Below are 20,999 nucleotides of genomic sequence, written 5' to 3' on the forward strand. Positions count from 1 at the left end.
TCTCTCTCTCTCTCTCTCTCTCTCTCTCTCTCTCTCTCTCCCTCTCTCTCTAACAACTGACTGACAATAAGGAAGTGGAGGAAGTAATAAAATCTCTAAAACAGAAAAAAGCTATAGACAGACAAGGAATTGCCTGTGAACTAATAATTAACGCGGTTAATAAACGGTTTTAACAAAAAAAGAAATACAATTATTGGAAGGCTTTCAAAATGATAGCTTAAAGTTAAAGAGAATACTAGGTGCACATAGTAAAACCCCACTAATCGCTCTAAGGCCATGAGAATTGAGGTATGAGTTTACCGTCCACCTCCCGCATGCCGTCAGAGCCACCGCCGAAAATATTCATTATTTCAAAAGTATTTCATTATTCTCATTTTTAAATCATTAAAACCCAAGTTGTCCATTCAGAGCGATTAAAACATACATTACCAATACAAAAACGCTATAGGGCCTATTTACATCCTTCATTGGGGTCCTGATCCCCCTCTGGCTCTTTGAGACCTTGGGTTTGGTTTAGGTTTAGGGCGCAAAAGCATGCTGACGTATCCTGAGTACATCGACTTACAGCCCGATCCCGAAAAACGTGCCAGGCTACAGTTGGAAATGGTAACCAGCCAAGCTGTTCAGCGAGACATCTGGTGATAGATTGCTACACTATAATTGAGCCACATACAGTAACAGATGCTCTGATTGGTCAGGAACTCGTCATTGTGCCAAGATTGACCAATGGAAATCGTTCTCTCTGCCGTGTCTGTCCCGGATGTTCATCTTACTATAATTTGGCGAATGTTGTATGTATGTGCGTGCGTGCGTGCGTATGTATGTATGTATGTATGTTAATGAAAGGCTCTGCCAGTTTGGATCCAAATAGCGCCAAATTCACAGAAGAGATCGATGAGTACACGGGACAGGTTCTAAACTATACTCGGTTGAAAACCGTTTGTTCGGTGTTAAAAAAGACAAAAACAAAACAAAAAAGGTAAACATTTGCCTGAAAATAGGGGGCGCTGTTTTGTTTTCGTTCTGTTTCTATTTCGTTTTGTTCTGTGTTCTGTGTCTGTGTGTCTGAGATTTTTGTAAGCCCAATAATGTAAGTAGAACGAACCATGTAATAATGAAGCTAAATATTGCTCATAGGGTCTATGTCCCCCAGGGTACTGCCGGAACGTACCCTGGGTACGGTCCGGTACACCAGAACGTACCCTGGTCACTATTTTATATGGTTAGGGTTAGGGTTAGGTTTAGGGTTCGGGTTCGGGTTAGGGTTAGGGAGTAGGCGCAGGCGACTCCCTAGACTCGTTAGTGGAGTGGGCGAGGTACGGTCCGGCATATAATATAGTACCAGGGTACGTTCCGGTATACCGGACCGTACCCAGGGTACGTTCCGGCAGTACCCCGGGGGACATAGACCCTCTCAGCCTAAATATTCAGTAGCTATTTCGGCATAGTTTCCCATATGAGATGTACAAGTTGAATTTCATCAGAGCAGATTTTTTTTTGGAAGTCTGCAATGCTGTGCGGGCCGTGCGGGTGTCGTGAACAGCGAGCTGTCACAAGCGCTGAGAGGGTCTATGTCCCCCGGGGTACTGCCGGAACGTACCCTGGGTACGGTCCGGTATACCGGAACGTTCCCTGGTACTATCTATAATATGCCGGACCGTACCTCGCCTACTCCACTAACGAGTCTAGGGAGTCACCTACGCCTACTCCTAACCCTAAGTTCCTAACCCTAACCCTAACCATATCAAATAGTGACCAGGGTACGTTCCGGTATACCGTACCGTACCCAGGTTACGTTCCGGCAGTACCCTGGGGGACATAGACGCTATGAGCGTCACAAGCGGTCCGATCACAAGCACGTAATATTACGTCGTCCGCACAGAGTGCAAACATGCGTAGAAATAAGCGATCACAACCACGCAATATTACCTGGTCCGCACACAGTGGAAACATGCGAAGCGCGTAATATTACGTGCTACGCAGCCAAGTGGTTAATCAGTCGCCCGACCTACCAGCCCATTCACATCTATCTATATTCTAACTTTGGAGTCCGTATCATCAACCAGTACATAGCATACAATAAAACATTGTATGTGGGTGTGTGTATTTCACGGTGTACTTGCCAAACAAATGGTTAATGTGTTACGTGTAAGCATGATTGTACATATATTTCTATTGACATCTCAACCATAAAAAAACCAACATGTGCAACAACTAAACTCTCCATATAACACCTTACACATAACACTACTGTACTGGTAACACATGCATCACAGTCACTAAGCCTGCGCAACGCGCGGGTTCCAGCTAGTAAATTATAAATGCTCTAATTTGTCAATAAATTTGCAATGCTGAATGCCGTAAGTATTTCTCAATGAATATAGCATTAAAATGATGAGTTTGAAGAAAATATTCGACCGAATACATAAAGATCGATTTGATGAAGGCCACAGATAATAAAATATGAACCGATGGTTTGATTACGGTGTCTATCTGACACGATTGTAGAATGGATTCGATGGCGTTGTCTGCATGCTGCTTTCATTACGTCGGTCACGTGATATATTTTCTGGCGCGAAGCGATTTCCCAGCATGCGTCTTGTTGCTGGATGCTTGGCGCGGAATTTGAATTTTACAAACACATGGTTTTTGACTTTCTGGTTTTTGATGGGATTTGGAAATAATACTTTGTGGGAATTACCTGATGGACCTAGGGAGAATGAAGGGGTGCTGCCTAGGGTGAATGAACGGTGATCTGCCCTATGCTAGGCCTAGGCCTAGCAGGCCTGGCTGCGCCTAGATATTAATTCAGGATAATTTTGCTCATACTGTATGATAATGATTTAAGAATCTATTTTTTATTTTCAGTGTTGATTCATCCTCATGGCATGCAGCAAGCAAGCGGCTGTCCGGATAGCTGAACCAGGTGGACAAATTATTGTCGGCTGGACATTTTTGACGTTCGATCAGGCAACATACCTATATGGCCAGCTTTGGTCGGATATCAAAGATGGTGTTCGTAGATTCAATGTGCCAGTGCTGGGGAGGAGGCTTTGCGCTCACTATAATTTCATTGAGGCAAAGGCAAGTTTCACCCTGGCACTGGCAGAGAATGTGGTTGGAGGTAGTTCGACAGACATAATGGATATTATAAATGGCTTCAACATGCGCTTCATCACGATATCTGTTGAGCATTTACCAACATGCACATGCAACATGAACACCCTGAACACAAGTGCCCCGCCCAATGCATTTGGCATCATGATGAATGCTGGACGAAATGTCAATGTGGCAGATATTCCGAAACCATGCCAAGACCCAAAATCCAACATTGACAAACTAAGAAATGCAATTTTTGACTACTTTCATTCAAAGGCTGCCACATTCCCTACCAATTGTGGAAATGCAGCAGTATCATTTGTGACACGGCTCACAGACATGCTGTTTTATCTGGATGGACAGTACAAGAAAATAGAATCCGAAATTTTGATTGAGCAAAGAACCCCACAGGTTTTCAAGACAACCTTGTCTGGATTTAACCGCCCAGAGCTGGCCAAGCATAAAAAGAGAAATCTAAGTAACCTATCCGAAAAGAAGATGACAAGCCACACCATCCTGGTACGTGAAGCAATGCAGGCTCTTCCTTACATGGATAAAATGCCCTGGGCAGAAGTGAAATTACAGATTTTAGACCTTGTGACAGTAGTTGAAAAATACTGTCTCCAACTCAGATCTCATAACATGCGAACAAAGGTATTACACGACACTCCACGTAGCCAACTTGAACTCTCTACGAATGTAACCATCATCAAGCGAAACACGGGTCCTGTTCACCATTTCCTGAAGAACTTGGACAAACAGCTTGCCGAAGAAGAACCGTATTCTCCGATTTCCGTGAGGGAGTTTCTGCCACCAATTTCTGACAGACGGCGAATATACGACTGTATGGAGGAACTCTCACGTACTGGTTTGAAAGCCAAATGTGTGCATTACGTGCACCATATCGGGGGCAATAAGCCAAGCCTCCACTTTGTTTGGAAGATGCAGGACACCGATTCGGAAGGCGAACAGATGAACCAATGTACATGGGTGATACGTTCAATCGAGACGAAAGCACCCACCTATGAACGACGAATCACAAAGAGAGAGTTCAAGCTTGCTTTCGGCTCTGTGGCTAGTTCTGTGGCTCTCCGAGCAGTGTTCAAAGATCTGACCAGAGACCTAGCAGCACCTCTTCATTTGAAAGAAAGTGAAATTGATAAACGATTTCAGCATGCCATGCTAAGTGAAGATGCTGGGATACTAGTAGATCTGCGCCATCTACACCAGACAAAGAAAGATGACCGATTCCATGCCTTCTTCGCAGAGACGGAGCGGTACCTTGCAGAAGACGTCGGAGTTGCTTGCCATGAGCGGCGACATGGAGAGCAGCTTTACCTGGCAAAGGCTGTGAGTTTCAAGGACCTGCACCATACAGTCAAAGAGAGAGTCCCTGCCGATACAGCCATACCATCTGTCAAGTGGATGAGGTATCAATTTCAACATGTGAATCCGAGGGCTAATACTGCCAAGTATTTCAAGGGAGCCCTAAACATTAAGATGATGGTCCAGAAACGACAGGTAAAACAAATAGTAGTACCGATTTCCCCTATTTTCCCCAGCAAGTATACTCTACTCCAAAGTTTTTTTCCTGAACTGAACTTGACACTCATGTCTCTAATGGTCATTATCTCTTTACAGGTCCGAGTAAACCACGTTGACGCTCACTACTGTGCAGCCTCCTGGAGGTATATGAGGGAATATGCCGTACTGAACAAAGATTTGGTTACTCTTGTTTCAATGGATGACAAGCACAAGTGCAAGGTGGGGGAGCCAAACTACCCTCTTGCAGCAGCCGAACGGGGAAAACAAGTCATTGTTGGTGCCAATCAGGTGATGGCTGTTGGGGACCATGACTTCAGCAAAGCGACACTGACACCTTCTGTCAACTTGTTCGTAAGTATGTGATGGGTTGATATCACTATCAATCAGATAGGCCCTATTTGTCAATGAATAATGTTGCGTGTTCTTCTTTCTCTGTTTCACAGATTGAGATTCCAGCGAGCATCCTTGGAAGAAGTTTCTACAGAGGAGACGTATACGTAGGATTCAAAGATTATATACTTGAACCATCGTCTGCTCTTCGGCATGCCACGGAATTGGGAAAGATCATCTAGACACGTGGAAATGGAGGTACTATTCAAAAGCCTTGAATACCATGGATACACTTCACCACTGTGCCTGAAAACAGCAGCTTGACTAAAAGTATAGTCATACATGTATTTTCCACTTTCCTGTATTTTTCAGATGTTCCACCCATACTGCTGATATATACCGATGGAGGGCCAGATCACCGCTGCACGTACATGTCGGTTAAGTTGTCCATGATTGCCCTATTCCTCTCTCTGGACGTAGACGTATTGGTGGCCCTACGCACAGCCCCAAGTAACTCTTGGGCGAACTCGGTTGAACGGATGATGAGTATTGTGAACATAGGATTGCAAGGAGTGGGACTGATGAGGCGCAAAATGAGTGACGGATTTGAGAAAGCTATAGGTGAGCTGACCTAGACAATGGCTGTTGTCACTATGTACTCTGAGCACATTTTCATTTTCTAATGTCTTGATTTCTTTCATGTCTTTAGCAAATGCCAATAGTGTAAAGGACATGAGACAAGTTACCAACGGATGACCGCAAGAATGAGCTGAAAGAATCCCTGCAGTTCCCCATAGACCTTCTCCAGAGTCAGATGCAGAGATTAAGCCTCAAGGACAGACCCTTCCAGAAGTTTCTGCCAGCAGAAGAGGCAGATATAGATGCGCTCTGGCAGAATTGTCTTCAGGTAGAAGAAAGACTACAGGTAGGCAATTCAATTAAATTCATGGTATACCAACACACACCCATCACAAAAAATCTCATTCTGATTTGATACCCTTCAGCCCATATTTTGTTCGATTCATTTTCTTTCCAGCGGCACAAACTAACCCAGAAAGACACCAAGGAACTCGATAAGCTCTCCGCTTTCCTAGAACATTGTTGTATTCAAGGACACTACATTTTCCAAATAAAGAAATGCGGAAAGGCTGAGTGTACTATCTGTAGGCGAGTTGGTCCTTTTCTACCAAAAGGTGTAATCCAATTGGTACCCTATTTTGGATGTACAGTCCATTTAAAGTACCAGTACTCATAATTTACCATGTTACTCTTCATGATGTTTCAGGAATAAACCGCTTGTTCAGGTATAGTACAGTGTACATGGTGTATGTCAGTACCATGAGTACGGTACTTGCTTTGCTTTTTGTTTTGTCCTAGTATGGTTGTGGTGTAGGACCAGTGGGTAGCCTTTGGTGGTAGGTGTTTTTTTATTCTGTATACACTACTCAGTCTATGTCTACCATGTCTGCATTCCTTGTATGCATTCCTTGTACGTACAGCAGCTTCCTACTCTTCATACATGTCATATGCACTCTCGTAGCTAGGATAGCCTTTGCTACTTGAACCTTTATTTTGCTATTCATGCTTCAGACCAATCCAGGATGATCGGTGTAGAGACGTAGATGGTCTACCCTTCCTGTACCAGCTGGAGACGGTCACTACAGATAGGTCGAAACTCATGATGTAGGTTTTAAAGCATCATATGGCATAGCACTTACAGATCATCAGATCATGTTCAACAATTTCATTAAAAAATATATGGTCAAGTTTCAAAGTTGGTTCTCACTGCAAGTCTATACCAATACCATTCATTCCTTGTACTTTTCAGGAAAGGCCAAGCAAACGCGCCCGACCAAGGGCGGAGAAGCAGAAAATTCCATTTTCGCCATCAGTCCAGCATGTTCGCAATGCTGACACAATGGTCCAGTGCACAGAATGTGAGAAGTGGAGGCTTGTCTTCAGCAAGAAAAAGCTTTCCAAACGACAGAAAGAACAGCTTGGTGAAGTGTTGAGTGATGTGGACTACACCTGTGGATTTCTCTTTGGTAAAATAAATGTTCTTCAATTGGCAGGTCATATGGCCTATGGTCTTCTTTTTCTCATTCCTCCCTCCTACATACATCTAGTCCTCCATTTCTTTTCAGATGATGTCAACTTGCCACATGGACTGCAAGTTTTTGTGAAGGACCACGATTGCTGTGACCACATAGAGAAGTTGTACTTCGCTTGCGATGAATACGAGGCGATTTGCATCCATTGTGGGGAATATGTCCAAGACCATGATGACATTGACTTCTACCCACAGTGTGAAGAATGCAATGAGGATCCTATTAGGAAGCGACTGTAGATAGGAAGACCATAAATTGGCCCCGACCCCATCATTGGAATTGGTCATGGTGGTCTAGATAGGTTGTTGTCTGTACAACATTGTACAATGTCTACAATTTCATTTGTATACTACTATGTACTTTATTAAAATATGGTCCAGATATAAAATAGGCCATAAAATACAAGTATTTTTACATTGTACATGATGTTTTGTTCTGTTTCTTTCTCCGAGCCAAGTTTTGCAAGCCCAATTATTACACACATGTATGCGGATGTCGCATGAACAACGGGTTAACTACAAATATTAAATGAATAATGAAAAATGAAAAATGAAAAAAGCCTCCTCACTTTTCAAAATATCTCGGACGGGAAACTCATACCTCAATTCCCATGGCCTAAACAACAAGTGCTTAAAACAAACCACTGCGAATGTCTACCGGAAGTGGGTAAGAATAAATTCCAGAATTATTTTTACCGATCGGTTCAAATAGCCACTGCGTTTAAATTAAGGTCACATCCCAGTAGGACTACTCCCATTTCGTCTACTCACAGAATCGGAAATATTCCCATTTCGTCCTTATTTGTACTCTTTATTTGTAAGTTGTGTTCTCTATTTGAGCTTGTGTTTTTCTTCTGGTTCTTGTAGTCTATGTATGCCAATCAAAACCTTTTTTTATTATTTATAAATGATTATTTAGTGAACAAACCGATCGTAGAAGAAATGGGAATGGGGTAGATTTTGAGCGTAGACGAATTGGGAGTAGGGGAGGGAAATGGGTGTAGGCCAACTGGGAATTTTGCTGTAGGTGAAATATGGGAGTAGGCCAACCGGAAATAAACCTAAATTAATATATCTAGGTTATGATAAATAGTAAACTATAGGCACGGCTTTGGGGCCATTAATCAGGTTGGGGTCTGACTGCTTGACAAAATGTTTTTTTCTATTTATGTGCAATTTAGGCAATCGGAGGATAGGCTTAGAGAAGACGGAGGGAAAGATGACACTTGCTCTTGGTAAAGGACTCTTCATGTCGGGACACGTCAGGGCTCTCCAATACCATGGCATTAGTGCAAACTTGAGCTACTGCTTTGTACGAGGAAAGGTTAGTACCAATTGTCTGTCATAAGTAAATAAGTATCTCTCGAAGGGGTGCTAATAGGCTGTAGCAATCATTAAATTTAGCAAGTATGGCATGTACTTATTTTAGGCACATACTAATTTGCTTACATTGCAGATGCTGATTTACTTATTTTTCCTATAGGTTATTCCACAGCAGAAAACAACAGAACCTGCTTATCACACCTGGGTTGTTATTCAGAAGGAATCAGGCCAAGTCTGTACTGCTGAATGTTCTTGTATCATCGGGTAATTTTTTGTTTTCGTAACTGTGGAACTAATGTACATTCTATCAACTCTCAATTTACCTTCGTTTCTAATCATGACGAGCTCGCATTAACAACAACAAAATAAAAATGTGAAGAAGAAAAAAAACAAGGCCATGTTTATACCAGGGTTTGACAAATTAATCATTGTTCTCCTTTTTGCTTTTTAATGGTCCACTGTGAAATTTCCTGGAGATATTATAATGTAAATTTTTGTCTTTGAATTAAACATTGTTATAAAAAAAATCATCACCTTCAAAGTTTCACTTTAATAAGATTTGTAGTTTTGGTAGAAAAACAAAAACATTTTTGCAACCCCTTTTTTATTTCATCAAAAGTATAGGTCTCTAGTCATACCAAAATCTCGTGTTCGACCAGATAAACCATGGGAACGAGGCTGGGATCTCACAGTGCACCTTTAACTTACAGATGTTCTTCCCTTTGCTTTGCAGAATCCAGCCTACATGTAAGCATATAGCAGCTCTCCTTTTTGCTGTTGTGGAAGCGGTGGAGGAAAGCCGAACTGCATCAGCTACGTCACAAAAACAAGTGTGGGGGACAGTACCGAAGAAGGGGCAAGCGCTTCATCCACCCCAGTTTGTAAAGGATATTAAGATTGTAGGTGTTCGTGAGGATGTATCGCAGCAGGGCACCGAAAGCACAAGAACCTATCGTGTAGTATAGACGCTTCGCCATTTCCAAAACAAGCCGATTTACAAACAATCTTGCTTTCTGCAAATTGCTCGATGTTCGGCGATCATAAAAACAGCAATTTGCGGGGTAGAGCGTGCCTTTATGGCTCTCTACCGGGGCTAGGATTTTATGGCCGCCGTCGTGAATGGGACGCGCGACAAGCTAGCGACACACTCGGGTCTCTTTTCTTCTACCACGTAGGTCATCTTTTCGCTGCCTCCTACGTTTTCCGATATCTGGTATCTGTGCCTTTCCTGAGCCTATTCTCCAGAACCTTACCTCGCCGAGTGATTTCGGAACGATCTGCATACGAAGGTAATCTTTTACGTTATACGCGATACGCGCGCGGAGAGCCGACATACGAGTCGCCACTCTCTCGATAACCTCGTATGCGGATCGGGCGTGGCACGCGGCGCGTACAGCTATACCATATTGCACGCGAGTAGATATTTTGTTAGTGTTTATAGTCTAATCTAATACACGCACGTAGAGTGAATTTCACAATTCTGTGTTCTTGTTATTCATCGACGCTACCAGTCAGCTACCCTTAAGGGAAACCCTATCTCCCATAAGCCGACCCGAGAACCTGGGAGGCACACGACACGCCCTTGCTACAATCGCTCGGAATTTGACCAACGTATACTGGCACATCGCGTTGCCAAGCCAATTTCAGCTTTCAAGTTGGATTGGCTTCAATCAATTACGAATGGGAATTGTGGACTTTTGGTGCATACAAAGCGTGAAATGGACCCTAACCACCAAGAGACAGACGTCACAGTATGTGCTGTTGTGGCAGATTAGTTTAGCCTGGCGCTGTTTTTGCATGTTCCATATTTGGGTCCGTGCTCGCGCTTATTACTTCCCGCCAAACACCAGGGGGCAGAGGGAGACAAAGGATGTCGTGTGCAGCGATGCGGCATATTTGGACTCGCCACTAGTCGTCAATTTATCGACAAATACATCAGATTTGCGTGGAGCAATTTAGTCACAGTGTTTCATAACGCTCCAAGTTTCTGTAAGTAGTTGTTTAAACTAGTTTGCCAGTTAGATTTAAAGTTTCAAGGGTTTCTTTCCTGTACCAGCCCTGCCGGCTGTATCTCGTGGCTGCGGCCATGTTTCTACTGTATGCATACACTGTAGTGTATGGCTTGGGTGCCTGTGTTGTGCACTTCGTCAATTTTATTGGTTCAATGGCATTGTCTGCTTTAAAGTGAGCGTATTGTAATAAGCATATTGTGCATTAGGGAATTTTAGGCCTACTGCTGCTCTTACTAGTAAAATCGCGGCCGGACAGTTGTCCGACATTGAGTGTCGTCAGTTAAGTGACCGACTTTAGGTTCTCGTATATATCTATTTCTATTGCCAGGTGGCGCTGGGGTAGATTATTGGACATTCTCTGTTTATCTTCTCACAACTACCATATTATGGTGGTGACTTATTCAGTTCTGTGTGAACGTTTAATCTTGACAAGTTGAGATATTTCACTGTGTCTCACATACATTGTTTAAATCCTTTGTGTCTGGTGAACTTTCGTTAGGCCTATTCATGCCTCCGAGTGATTCGACATGCCTGTTGATTGTCATGGATATTGTTGTATTTTATTTTGCATTTACTTATGTGTGGGTTCAATTTTGTATTTTTCAGTGAACCCTCTCCAGTGTCATCGTTTGTACACGATAATAATAAATTCGTCAGAGGCGTATACAAGACTTGGTGAAATTATTCGATCAAATGTAAATTGCGTCCACATGTGCTACACAGGAAACTGTGGAAACGTGTATACCTGTTCCAACTGTGATTGAAGCACGTAAGACTCTATCAGAGTCAAAGGAAGGTGTAATGGCAGAAGGAATTATAACGCTGCTACAAGCAAACAAACACTAGCAAGAGGTATTAGCCGAAGCGACTTCAAGGCAAGCATCTTCGTCACTGTGGGCAGACCATCGAAAGGGGAGGATAACGGCTAGTGTTGCAGGTGACTGCATAGGAAGTGTTCGAGATGAAAATGTATCTGGACAATCGCACATTGCGCGGGTAATGGGCCATTATGGTAACCCAAAGTCACTGGCCCTTACATGGGGGATAACCAACGAGAACATAGCACGAAAGCAGTACATTGCCCATCACCGGTTACATCCTAAGCATACTGGTGTGTCTTGTGAGGAGACAGGACTGTGGGTAAATGTTCAATGTCCATATGTAGCTGCATCCCCAGATGGCTTGTTTCATGTAACCAGTGTGAAAGGGGTCTCCTAAAACTAAAGAATCCATACACCCACAGGCACTGCCTATAAAGGATCTTGCGTGCCAGAAGGGTAGTTTTCTTAGCAACGAAAATGGACTAACCCAACTGAAGAGATCGCATGGTTATTATGCCCAGGTGCAAATGCAGTTGTGGACAAGCGAATTTCATTGGTGTGACTTTGTTGTCAGAACAGTCAGCGCATCTGATAGCTTGTTTGTTGAACGTATTGGATTAGTTTTGAATAATAATGCAGCTGTCCGCCCCAAGTTAGAACTATTCTTCAGAAAAGGAATAGTACCAGAACTTGTCACAGGGGATATCGAAAAAGGCGTAATCGATAGAGCTGTGAAAAAGCCAATGGAGAGCATGTTGGTCGCAATAGAAAGTAGTGAGCCCACTCCAAACACTGACTCCTCATGTGGTATGTGTGGTGAAGTGTGCCAAGCATACCCTGTTGAAACTGAAGAAAACAGTATCTGTTGTGACAATTGCGAGAGCTGGTTCCATTACATCTGTGCGGAAATACAAGGAAGCAAGAACTTCTTGAAGAAGAGAAAGGAGAATTGGAAGTGCAGTGGGTGCAACCCAAAAAGGAGAGTGAGACAAAGAGAGCACAATGCCAGATCAACATGAACTTGAATTTCTAACGCGGGTAATCACACGCGGGTGGCCGTTTGTACCGGGGTGCGTGCGATTGCTATTCAACGTGTAATCGATACACTGCAGGAAACAGGCTATCAGCTACCCTTGGGAAAGTTGTTGAATCTTGGTTCGGATGGACCAAATGTCAATAAGACAATCTGGAGTAAGGTTAATGAAGTTGTTAAGACACACAGGTTTCCAGGATTATTACCATTCATTCCCTGTAACATGCATGTGGTCCACAACTCCTTCAGAGAAGGTCTCAAGGTTTATGGCCAGGAATCAGAACAACTAGCCATTGATCTGTTCTACTTCTTCAAATACTCGCCATGTAAGAGAGAAGACTTTCGGAATGTAGAAGAGGAACTGGGTTTTGATAAGCAGTTATTCATCAGGCATGTGCAGTGCAGATGGCTGACGCTGCTTCCAGCTTTGAGACGCATTTTGAAGAATTAGGAGCCGTTGGCAGAGTATTTCTTAAAGGAACTGCCAAGAGCAGCAGCAGCAAAAAAAAACCTCCAAACTCCTAGAGAGGAACGACAAATATATCCGCATTTGTCGCTCGTTGAAAGGTCCCACAATTCCAGTCCAGATCAACTTCTTACTAAGTTTGGAGTCATTGTATGAGGGATTTCTCAAATTTTTCCAGCGAGAGGATCCACTTGTCCACATCCTTCACTCCAAAATGATGAATCTATTGAGATCATTCATGCTCAGGTTTCTGAAAGGGAGCAAGGTTGAAGAGTTAAAAACAGAGAAAGAAATGGCCAGTTGTGATGTAGAACTACCTGAGAGTCAACGAACTGATATGGAAATTGGACAGTCTACCCAGTCACTTTTGGACAAAAAGATCAGTCCTGCACATGAGAAAGTTCTACCAGACCGTCACAAAATATTTGCAGAAAATATTGCCAGTTGACAACGAACTTCTGAAGGATTTGCATTGTTTGCATCCACAATAACAGAAGTCAGAACGTGGAGCAACAAAGATAAAGCGCATTGCTCAGAAAGTACCTCAGATTGTAGAGGAAGACCAGATCACACAGCTCACATACGAATGGAAAATGTACCAGCTGGAACAAATCCCTGAAGATCTGAAAGTGGATGAAGAAGGAAAAGTTGTGAGAGTTGACAGCTATTGGAACCAAATTCTTCAACGGAAACAGCCAGACAGTTCCGTGAAATTCAAAGTCCTTGATAAGCTGGTGAAGTCTGTGTTGTGTATTGCAAATGGAAATGCTGAGGTGGAGAGAAGTTTGTCAGAAAACAAGAAGATTCTCACCAATGAAAGAACTCTCCTGTCAGACACTTCGCTTAATGGGCTCAGAGTCGTGAAAGATGCAATTAGAGTGAGTGGGGGGAATGTTGCACAAATGCCCCTTACAAAGAAGTTGCTTGATGCAGGCAAACAGTCGCACAGTCTGTATAAAAGAAGACTTGAAGATGAGCATCTAGAAAAGGAAAGAGTGAAGAGAGCAAAGGTGATATCTGAATCTGAACAGAAAGAATTTGATGAAAAGAAGAAACAGCTTGAAGAACAAAAGCAAACACTCGCAATAAAGGAAAAGGCCTTAGCAGCTAAAGAGAGACAGTTAGGAGAAGATCTCAGATCTGCTGGGAAGCTGTTGGATAAAGCAAATGACCGACTGAAGAAGGGCATTAAGAATAAGAGCCTAGATGAAGTTAGCATTGCCCAGGGTCTCATTGAAGTCACCAAAAATAGAATGAAAGACATTAGACATAAGATTGAAAAGAACAGGAAGACAAAGGAAGAGCTGGATGGAAAAAGAAAGAAAATGTTGGACGAGTTCTCAAAGAGTTTACAGAAAAGAGAAAAAAGGGAAAGGTATGAAGTAAATGTAACAGTCTGAAGAAAAAGAATTTGATCAAAAGCAAATTATGACTCAGAGAGAAATAAAGGAAAAGGCTATATCAGCGTAGATATTCATTATAATTGCTGTTTGATGAAGCAAATGAAAGACTGGAGAATGACATTAATGTTGCAAATGGTCTTATTGAAGTGCTGCTCCAAGAGCAGAGTAAAAGAGATTAGATATTGGATTGAAGATAGGAATAGATATACATGTATATGTAAACATTTGAGAAACGATTACATGAGTTTTAACATGTTTATTTGGTTTATAGAATTCATGTCCCATAGCATTGGTCACATTTTGTAGATTTCCTAAATGTGTTTTGTTTACATGTATATACTTACTATAATTTATACTTCTATAGTGGGAAACTGGATGTTTATAAAGTGGTCTGAGGGATTGTTTTTTTCAACAAAGTTTGCCAGACTGCCTGTACATATATAAGCCAATTGAAGGCAGATGATGCTTAGGGTATGTTGTAAACTGATAACATGTTCAATAAAAGTTGTTTTTTTAGCATGAAACTTGATGATGTACAGTCGTATCGAGGACTTGGAAGATAGGAATAGCTGGTAGACTGGACACATACCACATAGAACTGTATCTGTAAGTTAACACGTTGATATTTCTAAAAGGTAAGTGACTTATTTTATCCCTAAAATGTTTCGATTCATCCCTAAAAATTTCTAAAATAGCCCTAAAAAAACCTGAATTTCTGCCTAAAATGTTGTCAAGGACTGCTGGAAAGCCTGTGATCTGTGCATGACAAAGAAACCTGTGTTCCAGATAATAAAGACGATGTAAGTGTCTGTAAATCTACAGGGTTGAGTCAGTTATTAGTTCTAACACTAGTACGACATACAAACAGAATCAGCTAGAGGTTAAGCGACAGGACAGGAGCGTCAGGCGTGCGAAAACAGCATCAGCTGCAGCTCTTCACGCCCCATCCGATGTAAGAAGTTGCGCGTTTTGTCACCATGTGCATTCTACGATCGATTGTCATGCCTGCATTAGGAAATCTTACTGTAGAAGTGTGACGCGAGAGGGGGCGAGGTGTGGGTTTGTGTTTTGCTTGTTTGAAATGGGGCCATGTGGCTAGACATTGTAAGAAGAAACGTGCTCAGTGTAAGGAAAGATATCATCACCGTGTGTTGTGTAGGGCTGGTGAGAACCTAGAGCCTCACACGGAGCGTATAGCTCCAGCGTCTGACGATATGTCACATGTGGGTGTTGCCTCCACTGAGCAGAATCTGCATAAAGGTGTCGTTCTGAAAACAGCGTGTGTGCTCGTCGAAGGTGAGCGAGGTCCTGTAAAGGCAACTCTGTTGTTTGATTCTGGGTCGGATCATTCGTACGTGACTAGCGCATTGATCAATGAAGTTAGACCGAAGTGGCTGTCCACAGTCAAGTTAGCGTATTCAGCCTTTGGTGGCAGCAAATCGGTAACACCACATCGTAATGTATTTGTCCCCTTTTACAATAGAAAAGACAATGCAGGAATTTGGTGCTTCTCATTATTTAGTCAAGAAAAGTCGTGCCGTGAAAACAGAGAAAGGAATACTTGGACATAGTGACAGAAATAAGGGAAAAGCCTTGTCTCCAGAATTGGTAACCGAAATAGTTGCATTCTATGAAATGGATTAAAATAGCGGTATGTGTCCTGGGATGAAAGGAACTGTGACGGCTCGAGACAGAAATGGTGATTCTGTTAAGCATCAAAAACGTCTAGCGCTATCAAATGTGAAGGAATTACACGCTGCCTGGAATGAATAACACCCTGATAAGAAAGTTGGTTTCTCTACATTTGCTTCCCTGCGACCAAAGCGGTGTGTTTTGGCTGGAGCTTCTGGGACACATTCTGTTTGTGTATGCAAGTACCAGCAATACCCTGAATTGATGGTGGAAGCTTGTTTGAAGTGCAATCTCCATGAACACATCAGATACTGTGTATGTTCAGATGAACGTGAATCGTGCATGATGAGTCAATGCAAGAAGTACCCAATGCGTCAGGGACTCATTGATTACCTCAGCCAGTGCGATGACCTTAGAGATGTTGAGGAGAGCACTTACAAGCAGGGGGTTAGCACAGATCGAGCAAAATTGATCACTATTGTTGAATCAATTAGAAGATTTCATTGAGAACTTGACAACTCAGGTGGAAAAACTGACACGCCATAGTTCCATTTTTGAAACAATTTTCTCTAGGCGCCGGTTTCTCCAAATATTTTGGATGTTACACGTAGAAGCACCAGTTGTAGCACCACAACCTGCCCAGGTAGCAGGCAGCACAATTAAATTACTCACTGACTACATTGGCAAACGAAAGTGTCAATGACACTATAGCTCACCTTGGGTGTGATAGAAGCGGGAGATGATATTTAAAATTTGGTATGTGTTTCATTTTGACGGACCGATATGTGATCAAAAGTCCCTATTCCCTGTTTTATACTAATAGAAATTTCACTGTTTTGTTTCAGGGTTAGTTTTGATGCGAAAATAAATGTTTCAGATCTGAGTCTGAAATCTGGGCGAGAGATGGCGCTAAGCCTAAATGATCGCCATTTTGGTTTTCGATTATCGCGCAAATAAAAGTAATAAAATATTCCAGTTAAATTACTGTAGCGAAGAATCTAAAACACAGTATTACACGTAGGTATGGTTAGGTAAGTAGGTAAGTAAATTTAACAAAATCGAATGAATCTAGATGGCCATTTCCATTTTTGCCAAAAAGTTGGTGTGGCTCGAAAGTAGGTCGACTGGCGTGCTCCAAAATAGGACGTTCACATCTCTCCCACAGGAGTAACAACTGTATGCAATTTGAAACATGTGGGTTATTGTTATTGTTATTGTTGACCGTAGCCAAATGTTGACGGACAGACGGACGGACGGACGTACAACGGACGACACCCCATGGCAATAGCTCATCTTGATGATGTCAATGCGAGCTAAAAATGGTGGTGTAAAATGTTTTTTGGGTGTTAGATGTGGGTATGGTGAACAATTTCCATTTGCATAACATGACAAGAAGGACAATAACCAACGCTCTGCCATTCATCTGCAATACAGGAAGAAATTGATTGAGCAGCTCGTTGAGAACACCAGAAATCTTCAACTACATAAACGTGCTCGACCAACATCTACTCACACATGAGAAACCGAGTGGTTCCCACTTTTTGGTGAGGAGAGAGGGTGGGCATGATGAGCCTGTGTGTGCTGTAGCACAAGGAAAATGCCAGGTGGCTGAAAATCATCCATATACTTTTGTGAAACTTGTGGAGAAAAGCCCGCATTGCATGTAGGAGTGCTTCAAAAAATACCATATACTCAAGAAGTACAGAGAAATGGTATGAAAAACTTTGCAAAAAGATGCCTTGTTGTATATTGTGAGTCTATGTTTCCTATTTAGGTAATGTTTTTGCAGCAATGTAAGGTAAAAACAAATAGCTCTCACTCTCTCGTTCTTTCTCTCTCTCTCTCTCTCTCTCTCTCTCTCTCTCTCTCTCTCCCTCCCTCTCCCCCTCTCTCTCTCTCTCTATCTGCTGCATGTCGGCTTGTAACTTGCGGCTGGCGTGCTCAGCTGATATTGCAGTGGAGCGTGACCTAGCTAACACTTAAATGCATGTGGAGAGCAAAGGGTTAATGATTTTGTATTTTTTCAATGAGTCGTGAGAACCCGTATATATACACGACATCATCTTGCCTTATTGTGCTACCATGAGTATTAGCTATGTCACTGCATCATAAAGTCAGTGCCAGGCATGATATAAGTGCAATTTCATAAAATAAACAAAAATCTGAAAAAACTGAAATGCATAAATATTGTAATTTCTCCACAACACGCGATCAGTTTATTGACGACTAGCAGGGTTTTTATAAAAGGTCAGTAAATCTGTCCTTCTCACTGAGAAACAAGCGCCAATTTTCGTAGTCTGTGTACATCTTCGTAAAAACCTCCGTGTTGACATTGCTGCGCCAACCTGCCATCTGTGCATGAATCTGCTTGGCGACCACCACAGAGTCACCTGTTGGCACTATCGGAAAGCTATTTCTAGCAAATGTAAAAGGCCGTTCGACGTTTCTAAAAACATCTTCATTATAGGCCGTCTGATTGAAGTGTTTACCCGTCGAGAGGCATTGCAGTAATATATCCACAAACAACTGCCAACGTGGCCTGTAGTAATGAGACACAAGTCCAGCCCACTGTTTCTTTCCATAATCTAAGATGTTTCCATCTGGACCCCACAGAGTGACTTGCACTCTTGCATTATACTCATAAAGCACTCTCTCCTGATCATTAGTAGCCAGCGATTTTGCTGCTTCAAGCCATGAACCTAACAGGAATTTCTCATTTGTACCAAGAATCAATTCTAGATTGTCAAGTGCCAAGAGAAGTTTCCTCCCAGCTTTCTGAACAGTGGGAATAGACCAGGATCTATAACCGCCTACAAGTTCTGTATAGTGATAAGCTGCTATTAGTTGCAAGGCTTGCCTGGTCGTATCGACTAGGTCGTAACGGAAAGTGGAAACATTTTTCAACGCGTCAGCAGATGAAACAAAGACGTCCCACGCTTGTAGGAACTGCGGAACGTCGTACCAAACTAATTGCACGCGTTTGAGAGACGGTCTCAGAACAATTACGTACTTTCCGTGGTGTCTGAGGTTATTCTGACAATTGTAAACAGTTGACGCAAGGAGGTGCCAAGCTTGGACGAGTGGCTGCGACCACATTCCGTATCTTCTCCACGCGTACTGCTGCACCCATGCCGTCAAGTTTACTCCATCCATCCAACCCAATTCATACAACAGATCATACATGACGTCATTCTGCAAGATACCCTCTGGCGTTGCACCTGTGCCTACTAGTGTGCTGTTGGGAAACATTCTAGCCTTGCTTGGTCCCTCAGCAGTCTGGTTTATTGCACCGTACATACCCAACACGCCACCATAATTGTGTAGCATGCACCAGATAAACGGTTGGCCATAGAACGACTCCAGGCGACGATACTGTGGAAAAAGCTCAGCCTGTAAATCGAGTACCAACATTTTGCCCTGAGGTACAGACGTCAGGAATGCCTTTGCTTGCTTTGGCTTCCAGAATTCAGAGCTACTGTAGAACATCCAGCCTTGAACTAGCCAAATTGCATTGGGATCGGCCACCGTCATAGATTTGTAAACAGATTTGCCAATGTTTGCGAGGAAGATGGGATCACGTGATGTAGGTACCATTTCATTCAGGGGGTCAGCATTGTATATGTGATCAACTCCAAATGAGTCTTTCATTTCCCTGATGAATGATGAGCCAATCTTGGTGAAAAGTGGGTCCAGAGGGTCAAGGAACAGGGTGCAACAGTACTTGTCATAGAAGTGACCCCAGCCACTAGGGTCAAGCACTGACACGTTGGCTTGCGGAAACCGCTCCTTCGTTGCTCTCGGAACGTAACCGGCAAAACCTGGCAGCACAGGAGTCATTCCAAACTCCCTCATCCTCTCGACAATTTTCCGCTGTAGTAAGAACTGTGCCTTCATCCATGAGCGTGGCAACGGACCACCCCATCCTTGAATGTTTCCCATGCGACCCCATGCCAGGAATGCCGGTCCAGTGAAGAAATCGGCTAACTCGGTCTCGTTGAAGCCCAGGCCAGTAAACACGTGGTACCAGATTTCCTCTTGACCGGTGAAGGCAAGCGGTAAGTTGATAGAATTCAGCGCCATCCAGTCGATCTCTCGCTCCCACCGCGTCCAGTTCCACCAAACGAACGTGTAACTGGACGTGCAGACATTCTGGTAGTAGCGCAGCGTGTCACGCGACGTCACAACAATCCTCTCACGTAACTCCGGCAGCGGCATTGGCAGCTTCAGCTGGTCCCCCGACCACGATATGTGCGCGTGGCAGAAGTACTTAAGGTAGTGATTCACACCGCCGGCAGCAGCGACCCCACTCGTCCCCGCAATGGAAACCTGGACGGATCCATTTGTAGATGTAAGTGTCTGAATGCTGAAGGTCAGATGATGTGTGGGTCCTAGCGTAGGATCGACAGTGATGATAAACTCTGCAGCGCGCCGTGGCAACAGTCGTTCGACTAGGTCTCTCACGGCTTTCTCTTGCACAGCAGGGGGCGCTGATGCCGTCACGCTGGGAATGTGTGGCAGTCCACACTCCGCAGTCAAATCAACGACTTCGTTTGTCACGTTGTTTGTACATGGACGAAATGACGATCTACCTGCACTCTTTGCAAACGAATTCACTTGTTGCACACACAGTGCTGCCACTGCAAACGCCAGAAACAGAGTCGTGCAGCTAGGAACGTGGCTTGTCATGATTGCACGTGAAATTTTCATCATATCAAGTCTCAGACTGCTGTGTCCACCGTACACCCTAGCACCCAGTCTTGATCTGGTTATATTCCTTCTTGTGTTACCTCTCTAATCCGGTCATGCTGAAATAATATACAACACATATTATATTTTCTCGTACATTACTCATGTAACATTCTCCTTCATAATTAGTTTTTACAGTGGAATCACAGAGTGGAACATGCGCTGAAGCAAAAACATCATCATGCGCTGAAGCAAAGTTATCATGAGAACAAGACAAAGTTCTACAAGCTTTCCGATACCCTGAACGAAATACAAGCGGTGGAGGAATGAGGATCCAAAGTATAGTGGATTACCCTCTTTCAGAGATCATACTTGTTCCTATCTAGTAAAATATGCTATATAGTGTAGCGAATTTTGTGTGCAATAGATGGCGCCACGCGACTGTTTGGCGTGCACACGCGTTAGCGTACGCTAGCCTAGCTAGCTAGCCTGGCGTTCCAAAAGGGGCGTGGCCTGTCACACTCATTGTGTCGCCAGCGAAT

At 43.2% G+C, this 20,999-nt stretch overlaps 2 protein-coding genes across 2 annotated transcripts; one reads left to right on the forward strand and one right to left on the reverse strand.

Annotated features, from left to right (window-relative positions):
- The first annotated feature begins 6,804 nt into the window (after positions 1-6,804).
- LOC106806011 lies at positions 6,805-7,759 on the forward strand. The gene is made up of 2 exons (XM_014807837.1): positions 6,805-7,019; positions 7,119-7,759. Exons 1-2 carry the CDS (start codon positions 6,893-6,895, stop codon positions 7,319-7,321), a joined length of 330 nt encoding a protein of 109 aa, XP_014663323.1. The 5' UTR covers positions 6,805-6,892; the 3' UTR covers positions 7,322-7,759.
- Positions 7,760-17,964: 10,205 nt separating this feature from the next.
- On the reverse strand, positions 17,965-20,791 carry LOC106805995 (alpha-N-acetylglucosaminidase-like). The gene has a single exon (XM_014807808.1). The coding sequence runs from the start codon at positions 20,479-20,481 to the stop codon at positions 18,010-18,012; it is 2,472 nt and encodes an 823-aa protein (XP_014663294.1). The 5' UTR covers positions 20,482-20,791; the 3' UTR covers positions 17,965-18,009.
- Between the last annotated feature and the right edge of the window lie 208 nt (positions 20,792-20,999).

The sequence above is a fragment of the Priapulus caudatus genome, unplaced genomic scaffold, assembly GCF_000485595.1.
Source record: "Priapulus caudatus unplaced genomic scaffold, Priapulus_caudatus-5.0.1 Scaffold136, whole genome shotgun sequence".
Lineage (NCBI taxonomy): Eukaryota > Metazoa > Priapulida > Priapulimorpha > Priapulimorphida > Priapulidae > Priapulus > Priapulus caudatus.

What these genes read in the sequence shown, in the direction of transcription:
- LOC106806011 (XM_014807837.1), top strand. Translation starts at nt 6,893, where the DNA reads ATGGTCCAGTGCACAGAATGTGAGAAGTGGAGGCTTGTCTTCAGCAAG. An exon ending in CACCTGTGGATTTCTCTTTG is followed by an intron (nt 7,020 to 7,118) that starts GTAAAATAAATG and finishes ATTTCTTTTCAG; the next exon opens with ATGATGTCAACTTGCCACAT.
- LOC106805995 (XM_014807808.1), bottom strand. Translation starts at nt 20,481, where the DNA reads ATGATGAAAATTTCACGTGCAATCATGACAAGCCACGTTCCTAGCTGC.